Here is a 14,607-nt window from a genome sequence, read left to right as displayed (position 1 = left end):
CTTAATGCAACCGCATTTATTAAGATTTGGTTGATTTCTAAGAGCTGCTGCTTCTAAGAATAGTCTCTCTTTCTTGAATTTGCTGTGATGGAGCATGGTGGTTTTCTTCCATGATACCCTGTGGGTGGTGTCCAAGACATGGTCAGCCAAGCCTGAATGACCATAGTTGTGTTTACAGATGTAAGACTTGTGTTCCTCTAGGCAGATGGATGCTGGATGCTGATCTGCCTGTCTGTCCAAAGTACGCCAGCTTACAGGAACAGGGTACTTTGTAAACTCCAGGCAGAGAGAGAGAGAGAAGGGAGCTGATCTTACATAGAACGGATAATGCTAACAAGTTTGTGGTGGGGCTTATATGCTGTGTGTAAGTTGTACTTTTTTAGCTTCTTGGCTATTTCTTCGGATGTGCCACGGATGTAGGGTATGGTGATGGCATTTTTAAATTCTTGTTGACGAGAAGGACGGGGAATGGGGGAGGAACTGATTATTTTTTTGATACTGTGATCCTGTAGCTATTGGAGAGGAAAGTGTTGTGTATGTAGTTAAGCTCAGTAGTGAGGGCGGTTCCACTGGAACAAAGATTGTGGGCTCTCTTGGTAAGAGTTTTAATAATGCCATATTGTTGAGAGGGGTGGTGGTGGGAGAGTTTGTGAATGTATCTGCCTGTGTGTGTGGGTTTTCTGTATACAGTGAAGGCAAGTGTATCATTGGGCAGGCGTGTGACTAAGGTGTCTAGGAAGGGTAAACAATTGTTCTTTTCCTTTTCCACAGTAAACTGGATTCTTGGATGTAGGCTATTGAGATGACTGAGGAAAGAGTCTAATGTGTCTGGCCCATTGGGCCAAATAGAGAACACATCATCTACATATCTTAGCCAGATAGAAGGTTTGAGTGGGGCTGAGTCTATGGCTCGTTTTTCGAAATCTTCCATATAGAAATTGGCAGGGGGGAGAGGGGGGGAACCCATGGCGGTTCCCTCTATTTGCTTGTAGATTTTGTTCTTCCAAGAAAAATACCCAGAGTTAATGGCAAAGGAAAAGAGATCTAAGATGTCAGAAGGGAAAACGTTTTCTAAGAGAGATAAGGCATCAGTTAAGGAAATATTGGTAAACAAAGAGGAGATATCAAAACTTACCAATATGTCTGCTTTATTCAAGGTTAAATTTTCTATGAGGGCTTTAAAGTGGGTCGAGTTTTTTATATAAACTTACCAAGAGAGCCCACAATCTTTGTTCCAGTGGAATCGTCCTCACTAGTGAGCTTAACTACATACTGTGATTGCTTCAGCGATCATAGTATCAAAAAATAATCAGTTCCTCCCCCATTCTCCATCCTTCCCATCAACAAGAATTTAAAAATACCATCACCATACCCTACATCCGTGGCACATCCGAAAAAATAGCCAAGATTCTAAAAAAGTACAACCTACACACAGCATATAAGCCCCACCGCAAACTTGCTACCCTTATCCGTTCTACGAAAGATCAGCTCCCTCCTCTCTCTCTCTCTCTCTGCCTGGAGTTTACAAAGTACCCTGTTACTGTAAGCTGGCGTACTTTGGACAGACAGGCAGATCAGCATCCAGCATCCATCCGCCTAGAGGAACACAAGTCTTACATCTGTAAACACAACTATGGTCATTCAGGCTTGGCTGACCATGTTTTGGACACCACCCACAGGGTATCATGGAAGAAAACCACCATGCTCCATCACAGCAAATTCAAGAAAGAGAGACTATTCTAAGAAGCAGCAGCTCTTAGAAATCAACCAAATCTTAATAAACATGGTTGCATTAAGCTTCCGAAGATTTGGGAAACACTCATCACCAGAGATCCCACCTTACATTCCAGGCCACCTACAACCAGCCTTAGAGGGCGCTCCACCTAGATAGGACTTTAGTGTCACTCACGTGGTTGGGCTTAGTATTGTATGATATTTGTGTTATGTTACATTAGTTATTTTTGTAATCCTCGTAGATGTCCTAGTGACTAGGACGAAATATAGGAAGTATTAAATTCTATTTTAATTCTTTTTGAGTGTTGTAAAAAATCCATTAAGCCTCCAACATGGTGTAAACAACAGTAAGCAGAAACCCAAATCATGTACATAGCTCCAAATAACTGCATCAATAATGCCTTAGAAAAATCCAACATTATCATAGCATATCCATTCCATTTATCCAACTCAGACTTAATATTGTTATAAAATATGAGCAAATTGCTAAAACATGACCTTCCTCTAGTAAACCCCTACAGAGTATAGAATGCTTGTCTACCCATTTCTGTATGCGAGTTCTTACCAACTTCTCTAAAATCTTCACTACCACACCAAAGATACTAATAGGTCGGTAGTTAGACACATCAGTTTTTGCACCACCCTTGTACAATGGAACTATCATACATTCCTGTGGTATCATTCCTGAGCTGAGACTCAAGTTATACAAATGTGTAAAAGGCCATTATTGCAGTATACAGGGGTATTAATATTATTACAATATTACACTGTATTAATATTATTGCCACATATGAGGCCATTATAGTATTGCTATTATTATTACCATATGTGTGATATTTATCAGGGATCCGAGTTAAATACAAATCCTACCTAAAGACATTATTAGGAACGCATCTTGTCTGTAACCTGGGGACTGCCTATACAGTCTTTTAAATTTAATGTAAACAAGTTCCTCCTTTCCCAACTCACTACCCAAAATTGAAAACTCTTCCTAACTCAATATATATGCTTTGAAATGTTCACTCAGAAGCCATGTTCTCAACAGCTGATTTCATAGCATAACTAGATAACTACCTCAATATTCAAGCTTCATGGGATAATTAAGTATTTACTCCAGTGTTATTCAATATATAATATAAAAGAATCAAAACAATAGGAGGGGGGGGGTAATGAATAGCTAAGAGACATACCTCACAAAGCGTTCAAATATTAATAACATGAACATACCTTATATAACAATTAAGTCTTGAATATATTTTATAAAAAAGTTTTCTTCAATTTGATTATGAAGTAATATACACAAATGAATACACTATAATTTTTACAAGAGCAGAATATTAAGCTATTATAGTGCTCAGTAAATGAGGTAATGTCTCCTAAGTTATCCTTCAAGATTCAGACAAAATAGTTTGGGAGTGTTCGTGTGAGAGAGGAGAAGAAGAATTGTCATCTTCCAAATCCAACACTATTCTCAGATATTCATTCAAATTATCTAGCTAGCACTTCTTAAAATATTTTCATAGGTAAAGTTATAATATTTAAGCAAACTGAATTAGAGATAACTGTACAGAACTTTTTTGTTTTCTCTCTCTCTCTCTCTTGGTAACAAATGCATACAGAATATGACTTCTGCAATAATTTAACATCTGGTAATGTACAGCAATAGGCACATACAAAAATGTGCTGTGCATTATGAGATACTAGGTTAATCTCATATGAAGCCCTTTCCTTCTGTATACATGTAACTTAGTTGTGAATATATTTCACGTGCTTTTCTTTTATTGATTTTAATACTTGGATAAAGGATTAAAACAAGAATTAGACAACATGTTTCTATCATTTCATTTCATTTATCACAGCTGCAACACTTGCAGTATCCAGCCCCTGCATCATACAACTTTAACTACAACAGCAATCAAACTTATAAACTTCACTTATCAAACGTTCTCTTCCTGACTGTCTGTCTAGAAAATTACAGTGATGTATAATTATTGTATATGTACATCATAATTACAATTATTCTGCTTAGAAAGAAAAACTATACATGCTATACTACAATTATTCATATTCTGAGTAGGACACTTACCTTCTTGGATAGCAACATCTAATTGTGATGGGCTTTGAGAACTCAGCAGTTCTTGGTAAGATTGTGCAGACTGGTCAAAGAGCTGGACTAAGAGAGCACATGTTTTTTCATATTCACATCTACCTATTGTTGACAACTTAAAAAAAAAAAAAAAAAACATATAAATTGAAATTATATTTCAATTACATTTGAAAGAAAGATATACCTGTCTCTAAATTATGGCAAACTAAAATCAATACAAAACTAAGCATGCATTACTATAAACACCAGAAGAGCGATATAACTCCCAACAAAAAAATTCATTGGAGATCTGTAAAACATTCATCATCAGATGACGATCTCTTCAAAACAGCCACCACACCACAATTCTCACTGCTTGTTATATATATTTCTTTCCTTTTTCATAATTCATATTTTTTATTCTCTTTTGTCTTTTAAATTGTTATATTTATCATGTTTCGTTAGCGCTGTATCATAATTTCCCCAATTTCAAACTAATTTTGGCTAAAACGTAAGCTCTCAATATTTATAGACTGAGGTCTTCCCTACCTCCAAGATAGGTATGTTCAGAGATTCGTTTCATTATAATGCAGTTAAAATTTCAATTAATGAAAAGTTAATCAGAAAATAAACAATAACATGTCACTTACCACTGAAACCTGATGGACAGCTCCATTCTATTTATAAACTTAATCACATATATTATCATTGAAATTAACTATGATTTTTACATTTTTTTTTATTTTGTATACGATAAGACATCTAAATGAATTCCTGTGCACTTGCCTATTTATCAATGCATTAAAGCAGCTAGGTGTTAAGAGAATTTTATTTCAAAATTTCACTTTTCATATAAAATATTAAATACCATTAAAAAAAAAACTTATTGATATGCAAGTCATTTACAAATGCTAAGTTATAATTTTATTTTCACTTATTGTTTCAATGAATTGCTACTCATTAATCCCCCCAACATGCCTTGACGTCTGTAGACGTCCAGCAAAATCTAGATATGATTCTGTAACACATACTGAATAATATGGATAAGTGCAATATGGCCTCACTATTTCATCCACCTCATCGGTAGGGAGGTTAAAGATATTCATGATTATACCTTGATTTTCATGGAATATTTTTTGTGTGCTTTGTTTATAATAACAACAATCTCAATTGCAGGCATTACGTGATGTCACAAGTGAAATCATGTCACTATTGTACACAAGGCAACTGCTGAAGCATAAGGAGTAAATATGAAGTAAAAAATAAATAAATTTCCCCCCTAGAGATTGCTGATATAATATTTGCAGAGAAAATGCCTCTTCATATATGTTCAATTGTAGGCTTCACTGAAGTGGGAGCTTAAATAATTCTCTAAGCTTAAATCTTCAAATAAAGAGAACAATGGCTAGATAAAACCTGAACGGTATTCAAAAAGATATCAGTCTCTAGAAACTAATTTCTATTTAATGGAGTTTAGCAAATTAGAATTATTTATGTAAAACATGTCAAGGAAATATTTTAGTATCCTTCACTGCAGTGATATTTATTTTTTTGAGTACTGGGGTTGAAATGGGATCACTCAAGGGTCAAAGCCAAATAACTGGGAGGAGACCTACACATTGTCTTTCAGAAGTGCAGAGAAGCAACTGGGGGGTTCTGACCTAATGTCCAATCCTCACCTCCACATGGTGTGCTCTGATTGAAGGTATCTACTGGGTACTGAAAAACAGGCTGGAAATTTGGGACTTAGTGGACCAAATTGTACACTATATTAACTAAAACCATAAATGCACAGGAGGGTACATCAGTGGTGTTACCAGGTTAAACAAGGCCCCTGCTGTTTTTGTAAGGGAACCAGGGCAAACAGGAAAAGTCAGCTACTGGAACAAGATCCAACTCAACATCTAGAAAAAATGGAAAGTTTGTTGTGTGTGTGTTGAACTTATTCACTCTTTCTCTCACTCACATTTGCATTTTGATATTTCTTTGGAGTTGAAAGAATCCAATCCTTTGCTCTTGTTTGTTACTATAGATAAACTGCTCGTTCTGCACAAATTCATCTTGAAGAACATCAGGAATACATTTCACTTAAAGAACCCAACAAATCAAGTTTAGCATGCCATGCATTATCTACAAAACACAGGATTCAATGGAACAGAACTAAAACATTACACAAAAGTTATGTATTATGGAATGACTGTACAAAGAATACTGTGATAAATTTAGTTTAATTCTTTATCCAAATGTAAGCAAACTTTGTTTGCTTACACTTGGATAAAGGATTAAACTAAATTTATTATAGTCGAACCAAGAGGAAAAAACTTTGTACCACTTGGTTACAGTGGTACAAAGTACCACTCTAACCAAGATGATGTTGGTCAAACTCTTTCTCTAAATCCTGAGTAATTTAGTAATAAGGTGCTACACCTTTTGGCAACTCATAGGACTTCTCCATTGCTTCTGCCTTAGTATCACCACTTCTGGGTCTTCACCCACTAACGAGACCTCAATAAAGGTCATCAAAAATCAATGGAACAGAACTAAAACATTACACAAAAGTTATGTATTATGGAATGACTGTACAAAGAATACTGTGATAAATTTAGTTTAATTCTTTATCCAAATGTAAGCAAACTTTGTTTGCTTACACTTGGATAAAGGATTAAACTAAATTTATTATAGTCGAACCAAGAGGAAAAAACTTTGTACCACTTGGTTACAGTGGTACAAAGTACCACTCTAACCAAGATGATGTTGGTCAAACTCTTTCTCTAAATCCTGAGTAATTTAGTAATAAGGTGCTACACCTTTTGGCAACTCATAGGACTTCTCCATTGCTTCTGCCTTAGTATCACCACTTCTGGGTCTTCACCCACTAACGAGACCTCAATAAAGGTCAAAACCGGTCTGGGTAGTGGCCCTTCCCTTAATGCATAGCATTATACGTGTTTTCAAGAAGATGTGCTTTGCATTATGGGAGATATTGATACAAGGAGTGATGAGAGCTTGGTCCACCTTTACCACAAGTTGCCTCAGTCCTGAAGATCCTTCAGGAGCAACCTTTGTTTGCTTACACTTGGATAAAGGATTAAACTTAATTTATTATAGTCTAATCAAGTGGAAAAAACGTCCAACATCTTTCTCTAAATCTAGAATAATTCAATAATAAAGTGATACACCTTTTGGCAACTCATATAGGTAAATATGACTTCTCCATTGCTTCCCTTAATATCACCACTTCAGGGTCTGGCTCACACTGACGAGACCTCAACAAAGGTCGAAACTGGCTGGAAGATAGGGTGATGAATGGCAATGCTGTAGCCCATGAAGATTTAACTGAGGCTTGGCTGTTGCTGTAACCCTGATCCTGAGTGGAGGGGTAATTAATGGCAATGCTGTAGCCAATGAAGTTAACTGAGGCATGGCTGTTGCTGTTACCCCTCAAATGTGATATGAGCAAACGAGCAGCTCTGCTGAGTGGTGGAGTGAGCCTGCCACGGTGTAGAGCCAACCGGTTCTGAGAGTTCTTCTCAGTGGCAGGGTAAGCCTGTTACTGAGGGGAAGAACGCTGAGTTTTTTGGAGTTTGACCTATACCTGAATATTCAATAAACATTGAAACCAGTCTGGGTAGTAATAAACCTTCCCTTAATGCATAGCATTATACTTGTCCACAAGGAGATGTGCTTTGCATTATGAGAGATACTGAGACAAGGAGTGATGAGAGCTTAGTCAGCCTTTACCATGAGTTGCCTCGGTCCTGAAGATACTTCAGACGAAAACTTTGTTTGCTTGTACACTTGGATAAAGAATTAAACTAAATTTATTATAGTCTAACCAAGTGGAAAAAACTTCCAACATATATTAAACTAAGCAGAATAGTAAAAGAAATCCACTTTTTCCTTTCAAATTTATCTTATTAAATCAGTGGTCCAAAGTGAACTCTATATGATTTTGTTGGATGGATACTCTAAACTTGGATTTTTCCTGAAACTAGATATATACACTGGTTTCCACAAATTCAGGAAATTAAAGAACAAAGAGAAAAATCACAACTCAAAAACTGTAGGATATATATGAAAGAAACACCGACAAAAACATTAATTAAATAGTTTAATTCACTATCAAATGGGAACACAAAGACAATGGTGAAAAACAAGGTCAAAATGAGAGTGTCAAAGTGCCTCAATAATAAATCCCTCACAGCAATACAGGGGAGCTTTAAAGGAGCAATGGTTGCTATTACCAAGTGAACTCCTGGACACCATTATAAACAGTATGAACCATCACCGTGAGCACTGCATTGCTACGAGAGGTGCCCACATTTATTATTCAGACACTGTCATAATCTCATTTTGATCTCTTGTTTTTGACTTTGTGTTCATGTACCCATTTGCAACTGAACTATTTACTTACAACTATTTATTTACGTCCCATTGTGGACAGCATCAATTCCCCCACATACAAACTAGCCAAAGTGCTCACACAATATACTGGCAACACACCTTCACACATTAAAAATTCAGCCCACTTTAAAGCCAGTATAGAAAACCTCTCACTCCAACACACTAACATAATGGTCAGTTTTGATGTCTCCTCCTTATTCACCAATGTTCCACTCAAAGATGACCTCATCTAAGGCAAATTTCCTCCCGATATATCTCAGCCCTATTTCAGTTCACCATGAACTCAGGCTATTTCGTTTGGCAAGGAAAATTCTACAAACAAATAGAGGGGACTGCCATGGGGTCTCCACTCTCCCCGCCTCTGGCCAACTTCTTTATGGAGACCTTCAAAGAAAAAGCCTTAAACTCGGCCCCACTTAAACTTATTGCTTGGCAACACTATGTAGATGATGTGTTCACTATTTGGCCGCATGGTCTAGACACACTTGAAAACTTCCTTTCACACCTAAACAATCAACACCTCAGGATCCAGTTTACCTTAGAAAAAGAAAACAATAACAATCTCCCTTTCCTAGATTACTCTGATTACATGCCAGCCTAATGGAGCCCTGGATAGAAAAATCCCCCTCAGAACAATATGGGATTATAAAAACCTTATATAAAAAGACAAAATTAATCAGTTCAGATATATCCTTACTACTGAACTTATTCATATTCTTAACACCTTTGTAGCCAATGGATACAACCCCCATAAAATCCAAAAAATAGTAAAACCAGTTAATCCCCCACCGTTCCGCTCCACAACAAGGACTACTCTAAATCTGTCACTATTCCTTATATTCATGGTACTTCTGAAAATTAACAAAAATCTTTAAAAAATATGACTTGACAACTTGTTACAAACTATATCTAAAATTGTCATCTCTTATACGCTCTCTCAAGTACCAGCCACTTCCTCTAGACCTACCTGGAGTTCACCAGGTCCCTTTTAGTTGTAAACTGTTTTACTATGGCCAAACAGGCAGGACTGCTAATATCAGGATATCTGAACATAACATAATTCTTATGTTCAGGATATCTGAACATAAGAATTATATCCGTATCCACCGTTATAGCCACTCAGGACTTGCTGACCATGCCTTGGACACCTGCCATAAAATACGTTGGAAGAAAGCTTCCAGCGTATGCAAGTTTAAATATGAGCAATTATTCTTAGAATCAGTCTCAGCCTTAAAAAAAATCCCCAAACCTCAATAAATTTGGATGCATGAGACTACCCCAAATGTGGGAGGCTTGCATTCTTAGAACATCAGCCCAAACAGTCAAGATTAATACCCAATTTTGCCCACTAGGTGGCACCCTTTAGGACTCTAGGACTGACTTCAGTTGTTTTCTTCAGCCATTTTTGCTTAGTGTTAGTGCCTGCGTGCACATTTCATTAATTTTTATGTTCCCTGAAGACGGTAATGTAACATTACCGAAATATTGGAAGTATTAATTAAAGTTATTAGTTAATATAATAATATACGTTGTTCTTTCCTTAAAATTAACAGTTATGTATTACAAACATATAAGCTTATCTACAAGAATATTTACTTACGAGTTTGGTGGGTGTTTGTTTCACATCTCCCATCGCATTGCTTTTCAACGAATTGCATAAAAATTCATCATAGCTTAAGTTATTTATTGCATTTTTTTCTCTCAGTTCTTTAATTTATTAATATTATTCATGACATCTCCAAGGAGTCCGAAGACTCATCGCGGGAGGACACCTACTGTACAACTCTCCATCTCCACCACTACACCGAACCTCCATTACCAATTTATGAAAAGTCGTGTAGTTTCTTCTAGCAGGTCATAAAATTATAAAGCTCTGGTAGGGCCAATGTATGATATCACAGAATGATACCACCAGGGCCAGATTTAAGGTTGCTGTGGCCACTAAGCTATACATTTTAAGAAGCCCAAAATCATATCAACTTAAACTTTTGTGGCTGCATCTACAAAAATGAATTAAAAAATGGATGTCTGTGTTGCTTCATGGATACAGTTTTCTTTTAGTCACACACAATCTTCTAGTTTGAAAGAGATATGAACTACTGAAGCAAAATATCCAAGGCACATGGAGCAAAGACATGCATGAAATACAGCTTTTTTTTAAGTACCCAAATGGCCACATGGAAAATATAAATTAAAATATACAACTTCATATCCATATTATTTCTCTAATATCTATTAGTTATATTGACTATTATATGGTCATATATGACTATAATACGGTTATATTAAATTTGCTGGGAAAGAATTTAACGCCAGATTTCTAAAATTTATAAACCAAATACACAAAGATAGAAAATCCCCAAAAAGCTGGAGTAGAACTCTAGTGATTCCAATTTATAAAAAAGATCTAAAAACAGACTGCAGTAACTATTGTGGCATCAGCCTCATCATCAATACAGGATACAAAATTTATGCAAAAATGTTAAACATATTAATATCTTATACAGAATTACATAAGATATAGAAGAACAGAAATCCATTCTGTTCTTCTCCAATCATAGGTGGAGAAGAACAGAATGGATTTCATAAGGGAAGATCATGTATAGATTCAGCTTTTATTTTAAAAATAATTATAGAAAAACACAGAGAATACAATATTGTATTCTCTGTGTTTTTATTGATTATATTAACGTAGCTTTTATTGATTATATAAAAGCATTTGACAAAATTCTGAGAAATAAACTATGGGAAACTACAGGAATATCACATTTTGGAATGTGATATTCCAAATATATCAACCAACTATACCAGTATTTTCCCCAGAAATTTTTACCAGCCGGGTGGAATGAAGCATTAGCCGGGCGTACAAATATTTTGAATGAGTTAAGAAAGACCCTTTTTCATAACAAATTAAAATAGTAATTTTATTAGAAATTACTTCAAACAAGAATAATATTTTATATAGTAATTATAACAAACAAGACTATGATTTTTCTTATTTTCTCATTAAGTAATGAAAAACCTTGCAATGCTCACATCTTAAAATTCTATACATTAATTCGTCTCTTCTTAGAAGCCCAGTTGTCAGCAGCTTTTTCGTAATTAAAATCTGTTGGATCTGGTCCTTGCAGTGAAATCAGCATCAGATTATTTACAATGTTCTGACTGATGTGATTCCTCATACCAGTTTTTGTCCTTTGTAATGCAGAGAAACTCCTTTCACATTCAGCTGTGCTCACAGGTATGGCCAGTCCAACAGCAACTAGTTTTGCTAAACTTGGAAGCCTGAGCTCAGATGTTGTTGCTAATTTCAGTAGTATTTGTCTTCAATCTAGATTTTTGTATGGCTGTCCATTAATCATTTTTGATGCAACTGCACATTCTAGTTTAGTACTTTCATAGTTTAAAACTGCAGGACTTCCATTTCTAGAATAATAATCAAAAAAGAATCTCAGAAGCCTTGTGATGATCATGACTTTTTGCATTGAAAAGTCTTGAAAAGCAGGAAATGATTGGCATATCTGGAAATCTTGCTTCTAGGTGTTTAATAACTGTGCCTATGTATTTATCATATATTGTAGTCTTAAATGTAATAACATTAGAATCTGAATAATCATTGTGAAGGTCTGACCATTCACCTGAAAGATGCTGATGAAGATTTTGAAAATGACTGCCAGGAGTGTCTTTCATTTCCATGATGGATAGTTTTCTGGCTTCTAAGACTGGCTCTGTTTCAGTTAAGTCAACATCTTCCCTTTGCCATGATCTAGACAAGTTAGATAAATGTGGTAACACATCTGAAAGCATCATTATTGAAGCTACGAAATTGTATGTTCTGATATATTTACTTAAACCTTCAGCAGTGATATCATTTCATTCGATGGCCTCTCTTTCTAATGCAGCTATAACACTCACCATGCATTCTCTTAGAGACTGTATGGTAGAATCATGAGACAGCCATCTAGAGTCACTAGCCATTTTAAGTTTAATCTGAGGACTGTTCAGTATATTTTGAATTTGGGTTAAACCAGCCATCCTGACTGACGAATTTGAAAGAAGAAAAACAATTGCCTTAAGATATCATTAAACATGACTAAATAAGACACTTCAGCAGCTGCTTGGGCACTAGCAACAGCCAGTCGGTGGTTTACACAATAACAGTTGACCACGAGTCCATCTGTTTGAGCAGTTTCGCAACTCCTTTTGCTTTCCAATTATGACAACTGCTCCATCAGATCCTAGGCCCACCAGATTACAAATTTTTAAGCCTAGACTATCAAGGGTTTCAATTACTTTGTTAGTTATAGTCTCAGTTTTGCCATCAATGATATTGCAAGTTGGTACAAAACTAACCCTGACCTATTTTCTAAGTTGACAAACATATTTAATGTACACAATCAGCCGTTTTAAAACTGAGATGTCTGTACATTCATCACATAAAATACTGAAATAATCTGCAGAATGTATATTTTTCAGTATTTCAGATCTAATTTCTGATGCTAAAATATCAAGTAACTTTTGCATTATTCTTTCTGAGGTATAATGTGCATTTTTATCAATGTTAAGATGTTCTAAGTAGGAACAGCCCATAGCCTTGCAATGTTCAAGCAATTTTTCAAATAATGTATGTGGTAACTCATTTTTTGCTAACCTATACATAGATCTTAAAGCTCCCAGAAAAGCATCTCTCTGCAAGTTATTCAAAATTGAAATTGATTTTTCAATTTGGCCTATTCCAGTTTCTTCTAGTATACATTTTTCAATTATATCTGAACAAGAATCAGTGTGTAATTTGCCTTGTTCACAGTCAACCAAGCTTTCTTTTCGAAATGTTGTGCATGGCATAGTTACCCAAGTCACTTCCTTGTTTGTGAGTCGTCTCTTTCCATATTTCATACATGTGAAACACATCATTCCATTATCTTTCACCATTAATCAATGGAATTTTTTAAACCACTCACTGTTAATAACCGATAAGTGGTGTTCAGATGCACGTTTTACATTTGAAAGAGATTCTGCAGAAATCGACGATTCTGATGTTGGTTTGGTGTCTTCGCTATTATGCTTATCGGTTTCATCTTTCTTAAAATAACTTAAGAGTGTGGTTTTCTGACTTGACTTTTTACTCATGGGGTAAGTTAATAAATACCAAACATCACTGTTATGAAATTAATCAGAACAAATCACTGAATTGTGCAGTGACAGTAATACCCTAGAGACATAACGCTCGTTATGTTGCAATTTTACTATTTATAAGTATTAATTACTAGGAATGTGAATTGGTTTCACTCGAGACTGGCGTCATAGTCCTCGAGAGTTTCGAGAATTCCCTAAGATCACAACTATATTTGATGCGCAGGCCTATTTTCTTTTATAAAATAAAATATTAAATACTTCACTCACGGTCTTCAGACAAAAACCATTATTAAGAAAAATAAATGTATATTTTTAACATTGATTTTTGCCTTCGATTTGAATTCGCTTAATTTTCACAATTTATTTCTTTCAAACATCAAAATTATGCCTCTTTTGTAAAAGATCTTCTTTGCAACCGATACTGTTGTATTCGAGATCCCGATTTTTGTCTTCTTCCATGTGCAGATCTGTGTGCATCAAAGTGAATATCCGAAGCTCTCGAGATTGGCTTGCAATGCAAGAAATTGAGCTAGTCTCACGAGTATCGAGACTCTCCAGTTCAATTTCTCATCACTATTAATTAAAAAATGTCTTCAATTATTTTTCCATTCTTGCTCATTATTTAGCCATGTCAATTCACAACATTAATTAGCCGAGCAGTCAGTAAAACCAGCCAAGTGGTTTGCACATTAAAAAGGTCCTGGGGAGAACAGTATACAATGCTTTATTAAACATATACCATAATAATGAAATAGCAATAAGGCAAAAATGATATCATATCTATTTGGAAATCAATAAACAGAGTAGTCTGTCAAGGCTGTCCTTTATCACCCATATTATTTAACATATATATGGACAATATCATCAAAAACTGGAGAGAAATAAATACATGCGGCTTCCAAATTAATTGACATACAAAAATAGACACATTACTCTTTGCTGATGATCAGAACATCTTTGGAAAGATTAAAGATGAACTGCAGAAATCAATTTATAATTTAAATATTATACAAGAATATGATGTAGAAATGTCAACAGAGAAAACTAAAGTCATGGCTTTTTATGGAAATAACCCTGCCAGAAGTAAAACAGTAATAAATAATAAAATAATTCAGCAAGTTAATAATTTCAAATACCTAGGCTGTAAAGTATCTTACATAAATGAAATAGATATTGATTTTAAGATGACAAATTTTATAAAAATCACTGGGATAATTAACAGAACCTTTAAACCTAATTACATACAG

General features: G+C 35.2%; 1 protein-coding gene across 1 annotated transcript in view; it reads right to left on the bottom strand.

Moving 5' to 3' along the window:
- The window catches only part of Ranbp16 (Ran-binding protein 16), a 1,020,902-nt gene that overhangs the window by 592,322 nt on the left and 413,973 nt on the right, over nt 1-14,607 (bottom strand). Inside the window, exon 13 of the mRNA XM_090392964.1 lies at nt 3,821-3,956. Within this exon, the coding sequence (XP_090249090.1) occupies nt 3,821-3,956 (136 nt within the window). The remainder of the gene's footprint in view (nt 1-3,820; nt 3,957-14,607) is intronic.

Source organism: Typopeltis vanoorti, chromosome 5 (genome assembly GCF_054136105.1).
Source record: "Typopeltis vanoorti isolate ZY-2024b chromosome 5, IOZ_Tvanoo_1.0, whole genome shotgun sequence".
NCBI lineage: Eukaryota > Metazoa > Arthropoda > Arachnida > Uropygi > Thelyphonidae > Typopeltis > Typopeltis vanoorti.
Note: the sequence above shows the minus strand (reverse complement) of the source record. Positions and strands in the feature narration are given on the sequence as shown.